This window comes from Zea mays, chromosome 10 (assembly GCF_902167145.1).
Source record: "Zea mays cultivar B73 chromosome 10, Zm-B73-REFERENCE-NAM-5.0, whole genome shotgun sequence".
NCBI lineage: Eukaryota > Viridiplantae > Streptophyta > Magnoliopsida > Poales > Poaceae > Zea > Zea mays.
Genome location: NC_050105.1, coordinates 122579303 through 122599366, shown reverse-complemented (window position 1 = coordinate 122599366; position 20064 = coordinate 122579303). Strand labels below are relative to the sequence as shown.

The window sequence follows — 20064 nt, the reverse complement described above, 5'->3', positions numbered from 1 at the left end:
ATGAGAGTGAACGGACGATACGTCACGAACCCTGACAAGGTATTATTAGTAATAGTCAAGTATGTATTTATGTCATTAAAGATGCAAATGTGTATAAATAGATGATGTTTATAAAATTCCTTTACAGCAATTTCAACGAGGAAACCCGGAGAACTTGACCGAAGCTGCATTGTATGGCATAGTGGAGGACCTCTGCACATTCATATTGAAAGAGGTCATTCCCGCAGAAGGAAAATATCACGATGCTTCCGGGACATTAGCTTTGCCAGAGTTCAGAATACTAACAGAAATTAGTAGATTATCTCTTAGCCGAGATAGTTATTAGAACTTAGGTGAAAACTTTTGATGTATAGAATGCATGAAGCATATATGGTTGTAAACAGAATACTTTGATGTATATAAATGTATGATAGAATTTAATTCCATGTTGCTTTCAATATCAATATAGATATATATATATATATGTTTGTGTGTGTGTAAATAAATATATCTATAATTCAGTATTGTTTGAAATTTTGAAAAAAGGCGGGGAAACATTTTCACTGGCGGTTCCTTAAGAAAACCGCCAGTGAAAAGGGCATTTTCACTGGCGGTTCCTTAAGAAAACCGCCAGTGAAAATGCCCTTTTCACTGGCGGTTCCAAAATAACCGCCAGTGGAAATGCTGATTTCCACTGGCCCCTAGCACTGACGGAACTGAGAAACGCCACTATAAATACGTTTTCAACCGCCACTACAGAGCTTCTGTGTACTAGTGATTGTATATGGTACAAATTGACCTATTTATATAGGCAAATAAGATAGAGTCATATCCTCTCATCCAACAATATTTAAAAGTCAAAGAACGTTATGCATTCTTAAGACTAATGCCTACAATTAGTCTTGTTTATTCACCTGTCGTTCCATCGATCTCTATCTATATACTACTCCATGTATACAGCAAACACAAATTGCACGTACGAAACCGTCACGCGTTGAGGAGCATCTAATCTTGTCGGTGCATCCATTCATACGCATGTCAAGGTGTACCATTCCAAACATGCAGCAAAATCAGGAAGGTGAGTCCGTGAGGTACGGCCTCAGAGCAACTCCAAAAGACTAGGTATATAGTTTTGTAAAGGTAAATTTAGCTAATATTATAAGTTAAGTGTATCCAATAGACTCTGTAAACGACTCTTCAAATTTAGCGACTCTCTATCCCTTCAACTTCGCTCTTCATTTTTAGATAGCCTAGTTCACTCTCTATTCACTTTATAGATATACGAGTCTGTTGGATTAGCCTACACTTTTTCTCTAAAATCTATTTTAGAGAGTAGCTAAATCAGTAAATTTGGCTAGTCTTTTTAGCTAATCTCTTGGAGTAGCTCTCACACAATCACTATGGAACATAGCTGCACTCGGCAAAACATGACTGCACTCGGCAAAATCTGAAACACTCGTCAAATTTTTTAACAAATATGACATTCGATAAAAAAAAGTTTTGGTGAACTATACATCGACAACGGTTTATTTGGCGAATACTTTTTATCGGACACTTGACAAAGAGTTTGCCGTGTGCCACATGGCTCTCGATAAAGAAAAGTCGTCGTCACAATGTCAGGTGACGACATTGGAGACTTTGTCAATTGCCACCGTGGCACTCGGCAAAGAAGCACCCCATGAGCCCCTTTGCCAGTTTATTTGCCGAATATATTAGTAGGCACTCGACAAAGGCTCACGGTCTTGTTTAGTTAGTATGGTGCTAGAAAATTCCGGTCTGCTTCTAAAAAAGGCTGTAACTTGTGTTAAATAACATGAATATCATTTTTGCATTCACGATTTTTCATCTTTCGAGTGACTTGCAGTTCAAATCTAAATTATCCGAGAAAATTCAATTAAATGAACTAAATCTGATAGTTACAACAAACAATTTTATAATTGTGCCAATATCGAACATGTAAGTCTATATAGTGTAGGAACAAACCATGAAAAGTTTGGTAGGAAAAAGAAAAAAAATAAAAATATACTTTGCCGAGTGTCACTAAAGACACTCGATAAAATATTGGTTTGCCGAGTGTCAACGCCTGGCGCTCGGTAATGTTAACAGCCGTAAGCTATAGATGGCTGCTGACAGCCCTTTGCCGAGCGTCGTTTTTCGCTGAGAGTTTGGCACTCGGTACAACTTAATGTTCCTTTTTCTATGGAGGTCATTATTTCTCATGACATGGAGCATTTGGAAAAGCCGCAATGAGTGGCTATTTCAAAATAAAGACCCCTCGGTACTTCAATGTACACATGAATTCAGTAAGGAGCTTCGGTTGGTTATTCTCAGAGCACGTGGGAAATATGACAACTCCATCCCAAGCTGGTTGGGCTTGTGGCAATCATAAGACTTGTTTTGCTCAGTTTAATCATTGTAACTTTTCAATTAGATCTTTCATACTGACTCTTGTAACCAAGTTTAAAGTGTACCCTTTTCATATTCAATAAAAAATCTCAGTAGGAGTCTTTCCTCCTGATCTTTCAAAAGAAAAGGGGTCTTTGCCGAGTGTCCCATGTTTGGTAAAGGATATCTTTGTCGAGAGTGTTAGTTCGCCGAGTGCTTGATAAATTACATTGAAAACGTCAATCCCTGGCTGGATTTTGGTAGCGAAGTTCTTTTGATTCACCCGCATCTCTCCACTCTCTGAAGAGGAACCTGACGCGCGGAGGGCCGGGGTTGCTAATGGTATCCGCAACCGCTCCCCGTGTAGTATATATATGTGTGTGCTACGGCTACGACTGCTGACTGCATCCACCTGCCCGTGTCTCCCTGAACTCTGATGATATGGCATTGTATCACGCCTCCGATGTCCGTAACTGACATGATAGGGATGACCTAACTTTACGAGTGGTGTGATATGATCGATGCTGGGGCCTGTCTTCTCCGAAAGAGATTTACACAGACATCAGAAGAGTCGAGACCAGCGTGTGCCTGCTGCTTGACGTACAGTACACGTACGAACACATGGTCCTCGCCTGCAGTCCTCCTTTTTCATTGAATATCTTGGCTCTTTCTGTCGTCACCAACCGTGAGCGCAACCTATACTGACAAACGTGTCTGAACTACCCTACCCCATCGTCCATCCAGGCAGTAGTAGTAGCTGCCCTGTACATTTCAGAGCTGTACCTGTACCGCGCGCGAGTCACTCACAGGGCGCGAACGAAGATGCATGAGTTGCCACCTGGTCTCGTTTCATCTGACAAATACAAATACTCTCTCTGCTGAATGCTGATCAACCCTCGCCGGCTTGCCCGCCCATCCCGACCGCGTGTCTCCCTCCCTGCTCCCTCCCTTTATATACACGCACGGCAGAGAAGCACGAGAGAGACGAGAGGAGCGCAGCGCAGCGCAACAGAACAAACAATGGGGGAAGAAGCTCCGCCTCCACCCTCGCGCGCCGTGGTCTTGCCACGCCGCGCCGCCGCCGCCGCGCACTCCTCCTTCCGCCTGCCCCGCCGCCGCAAGGTGCACGTCGTCCGGCTCGGCGGCGGCGCGCGCGGGCGCGGGCCCGGGCCCGGGCTCCGGCGGTGGCTGCGGCGCGCGGCGTGGCGCCTCGCCGAGCTCTGCGTGGCGGCGTTGTCGTCGGGCTCGGGCCGCCCGGGCGAGGCGTACCCGCCGTGGGCCGACGTGGAGCGCTACTTCGCCGCGCCCTTCGTCCCCGTCGCGCGGGACCGCAGGCGGCCTGCTAGGTCGTAGCTGCCGCGATCGATGCAGCATTCGGTAGTTCGTGTATCGCGGCGCTGCTCTGCTCTGCTGACGTCTGAACAGGAGGGGCGCAGATCATGTACAGTACAACGGGGTCGGGTCGGGTCGGGGTGTCGGTTCCATGGTCACCCGCAAACAAGCATGCATGCATGCAGCAGGTAGTCCTCAAGTCCTGGGAGACAGTGTGCTGCTGCAGCTCCAAGCCTCCAACCACGACCGCAATACTAGACTGTACTAGGGTTTTGGACCCATTCCATTAATAGTTACTGTACTTAAATTTGTGCTACTGATAACCAATGAATAACATCACTGCTGTTAATGCTCCGAACTGTCTACTAATCAACCGAGCTTTCCCATCCACCCACTTTGGTTGTCCTGGCTATGGTGGTGTGCTTGACCGGCCGGGTCGTTTCACGTGAACCCCGCCAATGCAAGGATGGACAGGGGCAGGGAAAGCGAGGCTCCGACAGCGGCCCGCAGCACCCTCGCTCTACCTCACCTGCATAGCATGTCACTGGGGATACAGCGTTATTGTTGCAAGCTAGTACAGTGTTATTGTTGCGACTTGCGAGACCAGACCAGTTCAGCACAGCACAGCACCCACGTTGCGCGCCGTCGTGATGATTGGCAGCTTTGATTGACTGTCTGTTAGAGTATCTCCAACAATGTCATCTATATACTCCTCATTTACATTCTTCTTTTGAGTGCTAGATTAGAAACTAAAATAAAGGGATGAAAAACCTCCCATAAATAAATACAGGGAAAGAAGTAATAAAAGGAAGATTATATAGTAAATGGTAGTATAATCAATTAGAACATATTTGTAGTCCCTTTTTTGCGAAGTAAATCTTTTGGATGACAATATTGCGAAACACTATGTTTAGAGTCCTAAATATACAATTGGCTCATCTAAAGGATAGTACACAAAAGGCTTCTATATATCTCATTTTCTCCAACGGCATCATCCTCTATACATTAAATAATCATATTATTAGAGACATATTTTTCTCGGAGATTTTTATATGTGCGTATTTTTTATACCCTTAAATGTCTAGTACATATATTATTTAAATTATAAAAACATATAGAAGAGAGAATAGAGAGTCTCCATAGAAAGAGGATGAAAAAGTGTCATCTATATTTAGAGAGCGTTTTATAGAACATTCTCTAAATATGGCAACGACTAATATACAATCAGGTATTAGGTGCAAGAGATTTTTTCGTCCGTTAGATCTAGATCCAACAGTATGTCATATTTAACACTTAAACTCTTCCACCACCACATGATATAGCTTTATAAAAAAACTCTCTAACAAACTACAATTGTATCTACCGTTGGATACATATCTAAAGACTAAAAACTCTACTTACATACTTGCACCTGCTTATATATTTGCTTATATATTAGTCGTTGTCCTCTAAATATAGAGCAATGTACTGTTCAGAGGAGCTGAGACAGCCTTGCTCCGGCATCCAGGATCCTGCAAAGGCATGGCGTTGGCCCAGATCCAATCCCAAATCGTTTAAAGGAAAAAAATCTGTCTCAGCTATAAGAGTACAGACTCTCTGCATAGAAATGGCGTTTTGGCGCAGATCCAATCCAAAACGTCAGGTATATAAATTCATCGAGGCAATGATCAGAGTGGTGACAAAGCTGTATCAGGAGGCGCTCAAAGGGTCTGTGGCCACGAGAGTATAAAACAGCACTGCTAGTTAAAAAGAAACTGTTCGCTAAACCCTCCAGCAATCCAAGGTGCGCCGGCGCGGTCACCAGGCATGTATGGCACACAGGCCGCCACTAAAGATTCCGCCACAATGGGGAGCGGCAACGGCCGCGGTGACGGTGTTAATCGAAGTCCAGGAACTCCATCCGTTTCCTCATCGTCCCTTTCAGATCTCTGGCTTCCCGTTCTGCCTTTTCAGCCTGGATGAAGGGGGCAAAAAAAAAACACCATTAGCTACTAGGACACAAATGGCAACGTGAAGGAGTCAGGTTCCTTTGTCTAAGCGTAAAGGTAAGCCATACACACATATTACAGATTAGTATTTGTTCCTCATTAGCAGTTTATTGTTAAGCATTAGAAGATCCAGATAGACCAGATGAAAGGAACAAGTTGTCTGTTCTGCAGTAATGCATCAACAATTTATCTAGGGTTACAACAATGGCAATGGTTAGGACAGAAAAATGGCAATGGTTGCATCAACAATTTTCCATGTCATATGACAGGATGGGTTCCAAATGTTACAACAATCTAGGAATTATCTGTATTTTCATCTAATAAAAAAGTTGATGTACACCTTTTAAGGCTGAAACTGTGGCCATAACTTATCATTGAAACACCCAGTAAAAGAGCAAGACAACTTTTAGCGCCACAGTTTAAATTGTCTTTGACAAAACACACAGCCGTTCATGAACAATCTTTATCACTAGGATATCAACATGCATGTATCTAGACGCAGAAAAGAATTAGCTAAACACCATAAAAAATACTTCAAAACAAGAATAGATTGAAGACCAATGCACACCTTTCTTATTTCTGCTTCTGAAACACAGGTCATGTGAGCAGGGAGTTCATCCTTTTCGCGATCCTGCTCAATGCAATATACCAGATCTATAACATCAACGCGGAGATGTGAGTTTGGCCATGTTCACTTTTAATGCAACAGAGGTTATTACCAATTCTCCGATTAAAACAACGTTCTCTCCCCGGATTACGTACAGCCCAAGAGGAACATCACAATATTGTTCCCCCACAATCACTCGTTCACAAGCACCCTGAAGAACAACATTTGCTGCAAAGTATAATAATAAAAGAGAAGATTAGTAGCAGAAAATAGAACTGAAAACAGCACAAAAGTGGGAGCAAAATGGTATACCAAACTGATCAAATGAGCAGAGGGTGCCAAGCAGTTTCCGTCCATCTCTTAGCAGGACAATAAGTTTCTCTGAGATCAGGTACGAAAAAAAATTAGTACCATCGGTTACCGCCGATATTGTTTTTATTAAATATAAAAAAGAAATGTTAATTAACATGACTCATGCTAGTACAATATTTTGGTTTAAACTATTTTATCAATAACAATAGTTTAGCTTAAACCTCAAAAGAGCATAATCCATGCACCCACTAATTATACTTCCAAGGTAATGAAAGTAATATCTGTTGGGGTCTTAATGGATTATCTTCACCTTTGGAATCTGCTTTCAGAATTTGTGTTGCATCCCAATGTGGAGGATAATCATATTTTCAGTATTGCTGCTAATGGGGTTTATTCAGCTAAAGCTGCCTATGAAGGATTGTTTACTGGTTCTGTCTCCTTCGGACACTATGAAAAGATTTGGGGAACTTGGGCCCCCTCCAAATGCCACTTCTTCCTCTGGCTCGCAGCCCTAAATAGGTGTTGGACAGCTAATAGGTTGGCTAAGAGGGGGCTTGACCATCCAGAAAGGTGTCCTTTATGTGATCAGGCATCTGAAACCTTGGACCGCATTTTGATATCTTGCGTTTTCGCAAGGGAGTTTTGGTTCCTGTTGCTGCAACAATTTGGACTGCACAGTCTTGCCCCCAACATTGGTGTTGTTTCATTTATGGGATGGTGGGAGCAGGATGTGAAAGTCACTGGAGATCTGGCTATGAAGGATCTTAATTCTCTTATTGGATGTGAAAGTCACTGGAGATCTGGCTATGAAGGATCTTAATTCTCTTATTGCGTTGGGTACCTGGATTCTCTGGAAATACCAGAATAGATGTGTCTTTGATGGAGTTTCTCCGCGTATTTCTGCAGCTCTTAGTCAGGCAAGGGAGGAATGTCATTTGTGGGAAATGGCTGGAGCTAAAAGGACTCTCGTTTCTCGTAGCCACCTGCCATGTTTCTTAGTTGTTGCTAGATGTTGTGGAGTATCTGTTCTTAGCTTAATTATGAATAGTTTTTTTGTATCTTTGTTTTAGACCTCCTTAGGAGGTTTCCCTTGTATCTGAGTCCATTTTGGACTTTCCCTATTTGCTTCTTGATATAACGATGCGCACCTCTCCTGCGCGTTCGAGAAAAAAGGTAATAAAGTAAACAGAAAAGAACTTATCCGCATATTCTTCTGAGTAACCTACCTATTAACACCAATTAAGAACGAGATATTAAATGAACTAAGGATATGCCAAGGTAATCTTACACTTGGCATGCCCTAGGAACAAAATTTATTGAAGACACAACATCCTTTGCAAACAATATTTAGTACCCACACGAGATTTACAAATACAAGATTAAAAGATTGATTTATCAATATGCCAAGAAACCAATAGATAAGTACTTAAGTAGACAACTAGCAATATATTTGGTTGATTGTTTAGGAAAGCAAAAATTTTGTTGGCCTTTAGCTCCAGTGGCAAGTTACGCTATCATGTCAATAACGCCTTGCACTGCAGCTACCCAATGCTTTCGTATATTATCCTCTCTTCTCATTATTTCATATGCACTTGCAAAAGTGGCAAACAATCATAATATCATCGCTCATTAAAAAAACAGAAAAACTATTGCTTGTACCATCACATGGAAACAATTTCAACCAAACATATATCGAGGCGTTAACAGACAAACTGATTCAAAAGAACTCAGGTTGGCTAGTGTTCTCATTGTCTCATGTACACTACAAAATTAATAGAAATATCAATCAATCATAGTGTCATCAGCTTGCCAAATCGCTGAGGGTCTACAGTCATAGGACAGACAATTTAAATTAGGTTTCTATTGAGGTATAAAATTCATCAACTAATTCAGAGGGAGCTCATGCACTTGGAGATTGAAGAACACACCAAAGTTGCCTTACAATTAGGCTGGTCCAAACACAGAATTTAAATATTTCATAATCAAGTCTATCCAACCGAAGGGCAGGTCTGGTGCAGGGGTGAGAGTTGTCTCACTGAGTCACCAGGTCGCAGGTTTGCAGCAGCCTCTCCGTATTTACGGAGGGAAGGCTTGCCTCGGTTTATCCCTTCCCCAAACCCCACTCATGTGGGAACCTCCAACACAAGGTTTGCCCTTTTTTAATCAAGTCTATTCTCTATTGCTCCAAATGCAAGCTTCAGGTACAAATGTAACACACATGAGAGGGTCCAATAAACCATAATTCTGTACAATGTACATAGCATTAAGTTTGCACAAATAATTGCCAAAAACATTTGGAACCAAACAGATCATGGGACCTAACAACCTTTAACAACGCTTAGTATGAACGCACCAGAACTCTGCCTCCATATTCCACGAGGCACAACCAACTCCAGGTAAGATTTCCTCATTTCCATCAACAAACATAAGACAATCCCATTCAGTACAGACACATGGTAGCATTCAGATATTGGCACAAACCGTACACACACACACAAAAATATGTATCTATCTGCATAAACAGATAAACCCATGAAAGTTTTCACAAAGTTGAAGGAAGTCAGTCAGTCACAAGATAAAATTTGACTGAGTTACAGGAAAAATAGTATCTTTCGCCAAAACCAAATGAGTTGTATTAAATATGGATAACTGCGTAACCAGTAAGAGCCTTCCCTCTTCTCCTACTAACAACTGCTACAAGGATTTGCAGAGTCACATAATAATGTGCATGCTTTTGATCCGAACCCACTCACAGAAGGCAATCGTCGGTACGAAATTCGCACAATGACTTAGAGTCACGGCTTCCACAAGCAGAAAACTAGGCCAGTGGGATCTACGACCCCCCTAAAAATCAAATCTAAGCGCATCGGCTCCTACGGACCAATATCAGCATCTAGGAAACTAGACAAGCTCAGAAGGCGATCTCATAAACTCACTGTCCAAGAAGCCGGCGAGGGAGGTGGAGAGGAGGATGTCGTCGGGCGCGGACCAAGACATCTCGCGGATCCCAAATCCGGCTGCAGAAACCGGAGCTGATGGCCTCAACCCGCCGCGGATGGGATCGGAGATGCTTCTACAGCTTGGAACCAAGCTGCTTAGCGGGGCCCCGAGGGAGAACCACTGCTAGGGTTCGCGTGGGAGTGGAGTGCTCTCGCGTGACGGAAGCAGGGAGGAGCAGAGTTTGGTAGTTGAGCAGATCGAAAGGGTTTGGGTACTTGATACGCGGCCACGCGGGGAACCGAGGAGATCCTAATCCTTTTAGGCTTGCGTTTTTCTTATTTCAAACAACCAGATATTCGAAATATTGATGGACAAATGAGCTGTGTGCCTGTATCTTGTGGACCCGTCTAATACATAGCTTATTTAATAGTGTTGCAAAAAATCGTGGTCCGGCGCAACACGATTTATATTGGGTTTGTACTGACCCGGTAGGAGAGTTATGTTGTGCTTAGGCTGCTGTCATATAGTAATATTTTTTTATTTTTAAAATGATGTGTATATATAGCGGTAATTGTGTTGACTACCCTACTTTGTGACAGCACCGTAGATTTACCCCTCTTTTTTATGGTTTGTGCTAGTGCCGTTGTTTTTTGAAAATAAAGGTACCATTTGCCCCTATTTCGTTAACACTACTTAATGGTGTTACATCTTAAAGAAGAAGACCAATCTACCCTTACATATATGCCCCTCTTTAGTACTGATGCATGTATTGTTTGAACATAATTTAGAACTAGTTAATGGCACGTGCCAGCGTGCGTGGAAATTAAATACTTATTTATGACTTAATCGTAGATACGGGACAATATATTATACATTCTCTTTAAGGGGGAAAATGTTTCATTTCCCTTCTAACAATAGAAAAAAAATTGGAAACTAATGATGAGAAGAAGAAATAGAAAAATCAATATATAATTAGAAGTTCTAAACCTTTATGAATGTTAATACAGGTAAACAGTTATTACCTCTAAGAATCAACTGATGTTGATTTAGAACTTGCTTATTATGTTGTTGTGCTAAATTTGTATTTCTATGTGAATCTACAATATATATTGTTACTCCAAGGTCAGCGGTAGGGATTGGTGCAACGGTCTCTATCTATGATCCTCATCAGTTATGGGCAATAAATCCGAGGCGGAGGCATGATTGGAGGTTCCATGCATTATTGACCGCCTTTTATCTTGGTTAGTCATAGCCTCAATATTAGAGTCGTCTTTCATGTCCTACGAAGGCCACCCTTCTTAGAATTATGGAGGCAAATGCATGTAGGCTTTGAGTGGTGTAACATTAGATAAACACATGCATATTGTACACAAAATCTATATATGGGTTAAACGAGGCCCACATATAATATAATCCTTATTAGAATTATGAAGGCGGATGTAGATATACTTTGAATGATATAACATTAGATAAACACATGCATAGTACACACAATTCCAAAATGGACCCAAACCAAAAAGCTAGCAGCATCGTAATAGAATAAAGTAATATATGCATAGGTAGTGAGAATAAACATAGTACTTGTCAGTGCTTTGACCCGAGTGTCCTAATCAACAAGTGAGTTTGTGATGTGTGTCCCTATTCAGATGTGTAATGCAAAAAGACACGAGATTTATCGTGGTTCAGGCAAGAGAAGGCCCTACTTCCAGCGAGGGGATGAGACTTATATTATCTTGCACGTAGGTGCTCATATTAGGGGATACAAGCTAGTTGAGAGATGAAGCAGGTCCCAAGTCTCTAGTTGTGATTGAGGTCGATGCCAATATCAGGAGTGGAGTGAGCGGTCAAGTGTTTTGTGATGAGAACAGTGGCTTGGTGGTAGACTTGTCGAAGCAATAGAGCTCGAAGGTTGTAGCCTTGGCTGTTGGTGTTGGACATGTTCTGGGATATAGGGAAAATGATACAAATATGTATGGAAGACCTCTTTCGGCTGATTCTGTCGTGCTTCGACAAGCTCATTCTGCTTTTGTATAGCCACTTGGCAACTTTTCATAGTATGACCTTTGTTCTCATAGAAAAGACAAAACAACTTTCTTGGTTGTGCATTGAATCCAGGGTTTACTCTATCGATAGGTGAAAATATTAGAGGTCAGTGATAAACAGGATTATCAGGTTCATCAGATTTCCATCGGCGATAAGTAAATTTTTTCGGTACAAATTTGAAAAATGCTAGTTTATCTACAATATCATGTAGACTGTATCTAGACATTTAACAAAATAAAACAACACATTAGCACATTCATAGTCCACACATTTATAGTCCATTCATAGTTCACACATTCGTAGTTCACACATTTATCATCCACTCATAGTTTACACATTCATAGCTTACACATTTATAGTCCACTCATAGTTCACATTAGCACATTATATAGTATCGCATACAAGCACATGAATCAAAAGTCCAAGATAAGGCAATGACATGTGCTGAAAATATGACAATGAAATCCTCCATAGTCCTTGGAGAGGCTTTGATCACTTGTCACTGTAAATGTTGACATGTTAATAGTAAGTTGCTAAATTGTAATTCAATGTTCATATACAAGGACCAGATGCTTGTCTAACCTTATAAAGTTCCTTCACAGTGACTTTCTTTAGCCTTGTTGATCTTGGACGAAGTGGAGGATTTGGAGCTGCTTGCTCATGCATAGCACCTACAAACATAAATACAAGTCTCAACATGTTTTCTATCTACCTTTTGTAATTCAATATGTTATAGTTCAATCTAAATGGAAAACCCACTCACCGTCCCTTGATCCATCACCGCTAGCTCAAACATCACATGCTCCACCACTACTAGGTCCTCTAAATTCCCATTCGTTTCCAAACTTGTCGGCGTTTCGAGACCGGGGGGTCCCTAAGCCGACGAGTGAGTGTGCTGCGTGCCCCAGCCCAGATGGGTCGAGCGCGTGGGCGAGCGCGAAGGGGGGAGAGGCGAGGTGGCCGGAGACGGGCGTGAGAGAGGTGGAAGTCCCGCGGCCTTCGTGTTCGTCCCGCGCCCAGGTCGGGTGCGCTTGCAGTAGGGGGGTTACAAGCATCCACGCGGGTGAGGGAAGCGAGCGGCCCCAAGAGAGCGCATGTCCCGTCCTCGGTCCCGCGCGGCCAACCTTTCCTAAGAAGGCCCTGGTCCTTCCTTTTATAGTCGTAAGGAGAGGATCCAGGTGTACAATGAGGGTGTAGCAGAGTGCTACGTGTCTAGCGGAGGGAGAGCTAGCGCCCTAAGTACATGCCTATGTGGCAGTCGGAGAGATCTTGGCACCCTGCTGGCGTGATGTCGTGGCTGTCGGAGGAGCAACGGAGCTTGGCGGAAGGACAGCTGTCGGAGCGGTCGAGTCCTTGCTGACGTCCACCTGCTTCCGTAAGAGAGCTGAGAGCCGCCGCCATCATGGAGCTTGGGAGGCGCCATCATTGCCTATCTGGCGGAGCTGGTCAGATGGGACACCGGTCTTGTTCTCTGCGGCCCGAGTCGGCTCGGGGTAGAGTGGTGATGGCGCTCCCTGTTGACGTGGCGGGCCCGCGCCAGAGGCCGGGCGACGTGGGGGCTCCTCCGAAGCTGGGGTCGAATCTGTCTTTCGTTGCCGAGGCCGAGTCCGAGTCCCTGGGTCGGGTGAGGCGGAAGTCGTTCGGCAGAGGCCAGGGCGGAGTCTGAGCCCTGGGGTCGGGCGAGGCGGAGTTCGTCGTCTTCCGGGGCCGAGCCCGAGTCCGAGCCCTGGGGTCGGGCGGAGCGGAGTTCGCCGTCTTCCGGGTCTTAGTCCGAGTCCGAGCCCTGGGGTCGGGCGGAGCGGAGTTCGCCGTCTTCCGGGTCCGAGCCCGAGTCCGAGCCCTGGGGTCGGACGAAGCAGAGTTCGCCGTCTTCCGGGTCTTAGCCCGAGTCCGAGCCCTGGGGTCGGGCGGAGCGGAGTTCGCCGTCTTCCGGGTCTTAGCCCGAGTCCGAGCCCTAGGGTCGGGCGGAGCGGAGTTCGCCGTCTTCCGGGTCCGAGCCCGAGTCCGAGCCCTGGGGTCGGGCGGAGCGGAGTTTGTCGTCTTCCGGGTCTTAGACCGAGTCCGAGCCATGGGGTCGGGCGGAGCGGAGTTCCCTATGGCGCCCCTGGCGAGGCCTGACTGCCTGTCAGACTCACTCTGTCGAGTGGCACCGCAGTCGGAGTGGCGCAGGCGGCGCTGTCCTTCTGTCAGACCGGTCAGTGGAGCAGCGGAGTGACGGCGGTCACTTCGGCTCTGCCGGGGGGCATGCGTCAGGATAGAGGTGTCAGGCCACCTTTGCGTTAAATGCCCCTGCAACTCGGTCGGTCGGTGCGGCGATTTAGTCAGGGTTGCTTCTTAGCGAAGCCAAGGCCTCGGGCGAGCCGGAGATGTGTCCGCCGTTAAAAGGGGGGCCTCGGGCGAGACGGAAGTCCCTCGAGGTCGGCTGCCCGAGTCCGAGGCTAGGCTCGGGTGAAGTGTGATCGAGTCACTCGTATGGACTGATCCCTGACTTAATCGCACCCATCAGGCCTCTGCAGCTTTATGCTGATGGGGGTTACCAGCTGAGAATTAGGCGTCTTGAGGGTACCCCTAATTATGGTCCCCGACAGTAGCCCCCGAGCCTCGAAGGGAGTGTTAGCACTCGCTTGGAGGCTTTCGTCGCACTTTTTTGCAAGGGGACCAGCCTTCCTCGGTTGCATTTCATTCCGGTGGGTGCGCGCGAGCGCACCCGCCGGGTGTAGCCCCCGAGGCCTCGGAGGAGTGGTTTCACTCCTTCGAGGTCTTAATGCCTTGCGTAACGCTTCGGCTGGTCTGGTCGTTCCCTCATGCGAACTGGCCGTAGCCCGGGTGCACGGTCGGGGCCCAAGTTCTCGGGCTGGTATGTTGACGCTGTCAACGGTTCGGCCGGAGCCGGGTTTGCGAGAGCAGCCCCCGAGCCTCCGCACAGGGCGAGAGGACGATCAGGGACAGACTCGACTTTTTGCATACGCCCCTACGTCGCCTTTCCGCAAGGAGGAGGGGGGGAGTGCGCCATGTTACCCTCGATGGGCACCGAACATGGTGTCTCCGGTGAGCTGCAAGCGGGTAATCCGAGTGGACGTCCGTGCCCCGTTCGTTGGGGGTCGGCTAGGGGCCCAGAGGCACGTCCAAAAGTACCTGCGGGTGATCTGCCGGACCCGGTCCCCTGGCGACGGGGTCCGAGGGCTCGATGCCTCCCTCCGATGGGATTCCGTTACAAGATCGCTCCCGCTGGTCTCGGAAATGTCCTAGGGTACCTCGGGAGCGCAGCCCGAGCCTCGGTTATGTATCGAACGTACCTCGGGTCATCCCTCGCTCGGCGTCTGAGGCGACTGTGAACCCTTCGGGGGCCAGCCTTCGAACCTCTGATCAGTAATGGGCGCGGAGCCCGAGTAGGCTGAGGCGGCCATGGAGCCCTTCGGGGGGCCGGCCTTCGAACCCCTGATCAGTAGTGGGTGTCGGGCCCACGCGATCTGAGGCGACTGTTGAACCCTTCGGAGGGCCAGCCTTCGAACCTCTGATCAGTAGGGGGGGCTCGAAGCCCGGTTCCTTCACAGGGAAGGATCCTTTTCGGGGTATCCCCCTTTCCCGGTCCCTGTTGCAAGAGATAGAGAAAGAGGAAAAAGGGGAAAGGATACGAAATCGAACGACGTGGCGTACCTTTTTTGGCGCGGTTATTACGGCGAAGGCGAAGCGTCGTCCGCTTCTCCTGCCAGAAGCGCCGCCTGTCCCGCCGCGGAGTTAATGCGACGGGGCGAGTGGTTGGCGGGGCGGCCGTTGCGCGTGCGCGAGCCGTTCGAGGGACGGCTATTTTGCATCGCGCCTTTTGAATCCCGCGTCCGGTCCGGGCGGAGCGCTGGAAACGGTTTCGCCCTGGTCTTTATATACTCGGGAGAGAACCCGGCGACGGTTCTTCGCTCCGCTTCCTGCCTCTTTCTTTAGGTTTTCGCAACCCGAGAGGCTTTGACCAGAGGAGAGGAAAACGCCCTTCCTGCCCCTTGCGCCGCCATCCCTTCCGCCTTGCTGATGGCTGACCGAGTGACCATCATCTCCCCGCGCGATCCGTGGCCATTTTCCACGGTGACGGTGAGCGATCTGAAGGAGCTGGTTGGCGAAGGTTTGCTTCGCCCCCTCACCGACGGGCAGCGACCTGAGTGGATTCCTCCCACGGGCGGAGTCGCTCCATCCCCACCGCCGGGGTACGTCGTGAGCTTCATCTCCTTCCACGAGCGGGGATTCGGCGTGCCGACTGGCCGCTTCATGCGGGCAATCCTGTTCCACTATGGGGTGGAGTTGCACAACCTCTCCCCCAATTCTATCTCGCAGGCCGCTATCTTCGTAGCGGTGTGCGAAGGGTATTTGGGGATCGCTCCCCATTGGGATTTGTGGACCCATCTCTTCCTCGCCGAGCCATTCGCCTTGCCGACGGGGGAGAGAAGGGTCCGTGCAGCGGTGCGGGCCGGCGGCTGCACTCTCTTGCTGAGGCAGTCGCGGGCGTCGCAGTACATTCCTGCCATCCTTGCGTCCTCGAACAAGGGGTGGCAGCGCCGGTGGTTCTACCTCCGGAATGACGGTGAGTTGCTCCCACCGTTCTCCCAGCGGGTAGTCACCGCCGCCACCGACGCCTGGCGCCACGGGACCTCGCACGAGAGACAGAAGAATCTTGAACCTCTTCTCCAGGCCCTGAAGGAGTTGCCGGAGGGGGGACTCACCGCTGCGGGAGTGGTCGCCGCCATCCATCGTCGGAGGGTGCTTCCTTTGGCGGAGCGGCGGCTGCCGCTCTGGGAGATGACTCCGGAGGCTGACTGGGAGGGCTCGCAAATGTCCCCTGATCCTCTTCCCTTCGACGCCCTCCAATGGTGGGTGTCGGCTGCGATGGGGAAGCCGGACCCTCATGCCTACTCCCAGCTTCGGATGCGCCCCGACCAGGGGTGCGTAACTCTGGTGAGTACTCACCCCCTCCTTCTTCATACATCGGGTTGCTCCGGGTTCTTACGATCGAGTTTCTTTCTCCCCTTTTTTAGGAGGTGGGGTGGCACAAACCCTCCCGGCCACGGGTCCCGGAGGACGCGGTGGACCGAGCAGCGCGGCGGGTCGCCGCGGAGGAGAAGAAGAAGAAGGACGCGGAGAAGGCCCGGGCCCGCGAGCGGAGGCGGGCTCGGGACGCCTTGGAGAAGCGTCGTCGCCAGCAGGAGAGGGACGGACTCCCGAGGGAGCCGTCGCCGGAGACGCCCGACGACGACGATGACGATGATGATGAAGAGGAGGATGACATGGCCGCCCGTCTCGGCCTCAGCCCCGGCTTGGGGTGTGGCCAGGAGCCGTCGAGCCAGCCCCCGAGCGGGCCGACTCCCTCAGCCCCCGAAGTTGGGGCGTCGGGGTCCTGGCCCGAGGCACGGGGGCGATCCGAGAGGTCACCTGACCCCTCAGCCGGAGGAGCTGAGGTGGCTCCGGAGGGCCAGGTCAGGGCGTCCGTTCCCCAGGGGCCGCCGCTCGTGCCGGCGGCGCATGGGGGTGACCCTCAAGTCATCGCGGCCGTGCCCGGGCAATCTGCTTCCCGGGCGCCCAAAACAAGGGTGGCGCCGAAGGTGCCGGCGAAGCGGACCTCGGCGGCTGTTTCGGGAGCCGGGATCCAAGAAGGCTCCCCCCAGGCGCGGTGGATCATGGCCCGAAGTGGGTGAGTATCTCGGACTGTCTTCGTCTTGGCTTCCCAGTCATATGCTTCGGCTGTGATTCTCCCTTCCTCTTCTTTTTTCTTCCTTTTTTTATATCCAGCAAGCGAAGCCATGGCCAGACTGACCTGGCACCCCGGAAGGTCCTTAAGATGGCGCCGGACTGCGCGGCCAGCGCTGCCCCAGGTCTCGTTGTTCAGCCGACCCTTTCGCAGGGCGTTCCACCGCAGGGGGTTCGGGCGTCGCCTGCCTCCGGGGAGCGGGCTCCCGAGGCTGGCTCTACTGCCGAGGTGGCCATTGTGATAGGGGAGGCGGCCGACGCTGACGTGGCCCCGAGCCTGCCCGTCGTGCCGGCCACGCCGGCGCCGGTTGCTGCCGAAATCGCCGCCGTCCCAGTCGGGGAGCGACCGGTTGCTGCCAGCGTCAGGATGGCCGACGCGTCGGCGCCCAGTGCCTCAGAAGAGGTGGGTGTGGGCGCGCGATCCGTCCAGCCGAGTGGCAGCCTTATCGCTGTGCAGCGGAGCCCCGAGGCCCGGCGCCCGTCGCTCCGATTCCGGACCCGCGAGGCCTCGGACCCTGTCTTTGTCCTCGACGATGAACGGGAGGACCAGTCCTGGGATGAGCTTCGCGAGTGTGTTGAAGCAACGGTGGGGTCGCTCCGGTCGTCGCTGGAGGTTCTCTGCAGGGATGTCCCCAAAATCCTCCAGGTAACGGTTTCAGGCATACCTTTTCCTTTCTGCGAGCGAGGCGTTCGTCGTGACGCCCTGTCTCCTTCCTCCAGGACCTGACGGATCGGAGCGCCACCAAGTCATCATTCATCCGCCGCGAGGCCGATGTCTGGGGCTCGCTGCGATCCCTGAGGACCTCGCTTGCCGGGGCTACTGCGCGCCTTTCTCAGCAGGACGCCAAGGTTGCGGACCTCCAGTTGCTTTGCGCTGACCTGAGGGCCGAGGCGGCAGCAGCGCGCGCGGAGGCGCAACGGCAGCGGTCGGAGTTCGCCCAGGTCGTCGAGGAGCGGGACCAATCTCGGGGCCGAGCTGCCGAGGCCGAAGGCCGGGCTGAGACCCTCGCGGCCAACCTAGCCGCAGCCCAGGTCGCGGCCTCGGAGCAGCGTGCCCGAGCCGGAGGTACGCCATGGCCGTCCCTGATTCTTGTTTTTGTCGGTTTCCTCTGCTTGTGCTTGAGGTCTTTCTTCTGGTTGTTCGCAGAGCTTGAGTCCGCCCTTGACGAGTCCGCCAAGGCGCTCGCCGAGGCGCTTGCCGGAGCTGCCGAGCAGAGGGAGGCTGACCTCGCGGCCATGTCCGAGGCCGTCTCGGACGTTTATCGTAACCTCGGCTCCGGCGACGTCCCGTCAGGAAGCTCCCCTCAAAGCCGCCTTCAAGCCTTGGGTGATCACGCGCGCGGCAGAGTCCGCGAGGCGCTACACCACGACGTCAGGCGGGCCTTCGCCGTGCTCGCTTCCCACTACGTTGTGGACCTGGGGCGGGTTAGTGAGGGGTACTGTCTTCCTGACGAAGACGAAGCTGCCCTGGCAGAAGTCCAGTGGCTCGACGCGGTCGCCGCGGGTCCGAGCGCGGCGCTGGCGACCACCTTCGAGGCAGAGATCCTTCCCCCTGTGCCGTCACCGGAGGCCGAGATGGACCTTACCGACGGCGGGGACGGTGCTGAGGGCGCGGCTCCTTCCCAAGGCGGCGCCTAATTCTTGTTGGAACAATTTCTTGTTGGATGTGCGTCTCACCGCGGCCGCTGAGGCCTGAACACTTTGTCTTTCTTGCATGAAGTCGTACTCTCCTTTCTTCCCATTTGCGTGTCCGTCCTAGCTTCGTCAATAATAGGGTGGCTTCCCGAGTTGGGTCATTCTTCATGGCAGGTGATGAGTGAGGTATCCTTAACCCGGAGGCGCAGGAGTTCCTCGGCTCAGTCGGCCTCGCCATTTACATGTACCCACGTTCGCTCCCCGAGACCCTGCTTCTGGCATAGCCAGGAGAACGCGAGAGGCCCCTTTTTTGATTGAAAATTTTTGACGCGGAGAAGTACGCCCAATCTTGACGCAGAGGGGTTCCCCCTTTTTAGCCCCCGAGGGAGGGTCGGGCTCTGCCGAGGCGAGGCCGACTCTCCCTTGATGACCGAGGCGCAGAGGCTGCCTGACGGGTCGGACTTAGGCCCGAACATCCAACGAGTGCTCGGCGACATCCCTCGGTATGCCGGGCATGTCCGAGGGACTCTACGCAAAGACGTCGGCGTTTGCGCGGAGAAAGTCGACGAGCACTGCTTCCTATTTGGGGTCGAGCCCGGAACCGATCCGGATCTGCTCGGAGGTGTCGCCACTGGGGTCGAGTAGGACGGCCTTAACCGTCTCCGCTGGCTCGAAGTTGCCGGCATGACGCTTCACATCTGGCACCTCTTTGGAGAGGTTCTCCAGGTCGGCGATGAGGGCCTCGGACTCGGCGAGGGCCTCGGCGTACTCCACGCACTCCACGTCGCATTCGAACGTGTGTTTGTACGTGGGGCCGACGGTGATGACCCCGTTGGGGCCCGGCGTCTTCAGCTTCAGGTAGGTGTAGTTGGGGACGGCCATGAACTTCGCGTAGCATGGCCTTCCCAGTACCGCGTGGTAGGTTCCTCGGAACCCGACCACCTCGAACGTCAAGGTCTCCCTTCGGAAGTTGGAGGGTGTTCCGAAGCAGACGGGGAGGTCGAGTTGTCCGAGGGGCTGGACGCGCTTCCCAGGGATGATCCCGTGGAAGGGCGCAGCGCCTGCTCGGACGGAGGACAGATCGACGCACAGGAGCTTGAGGGTCTCGGCGTA

The 20064-nt window shown here is 50.5% G+C and overlaps 1 protein-coding gene across 3 annotated transcripts; it reads right to left on the bottom strand.

The window, feature by feature from the left end:
• Positions 1-5233: 5233 nt before the first annotated feature.
• On the bottom strand, positions 5234-9979 carry LOC100280029 (uncharacterized). Of its 3 annotated transcripts, none has more exons than XM_008663602.4 (5): positions 9540-9979; positions 6604-6672; positions 6404-6519; positions 6253-6315; positions 5249-5650 (listed from the first exon to the last, which is right to left on the bottom strand). In XM_008663602.4, exons 1-5 carry the CDS (start codon positions 9598-9600, stop codon positions 5573-5575), a joined length of 387 nt encoding a protein of 128 aa, XP_008661824.1. In that variant the 5' UTR covers positions 9601-9979; the 3' UTR covers positions 5249-5572. The 3 variants fall into 3 exon arrangements, with proteins under 3 accessions (XP_008661825.1, XP_008661824.1, NP_001146445.1); NM_001152973.1 differs by having other exon boundaries at positions 5324-5650; positions 8957-9821; XM_008663603.4 differs by lacking the exon at positions 6604-6672 and having other exon boundaries at positions 5234-5650; positions 9540-9930.
• Positions 9980-20064: the final 10085 nt, after the last annotated feature.

Excerpts from the sequence above, each read along its gene's own strand:
- LOC100280029 (NM_001152973.1), bottom strand. The coding sequence starts at position 9,137 with ATGGGTTTATCTGTTTATGCAGATAGATACATATTTTTGTGTGTGTGT. Across the intron at positions 6,673-8,956 it reads AATATGGAGGCAGAGTTCTG|AGAAACTTATTGTCCTGCTA; the intron begins GTGCGTTCATAC and ends ACCTGATCTCAG. Across the intron at positions 6,520-6,603 it reads CTGCTCATTTGATCAGTTTG|CAAATGTTGTTCTTCAGGGT; the intron begins GTATACCATTTT and ends TATACTTTGCAG.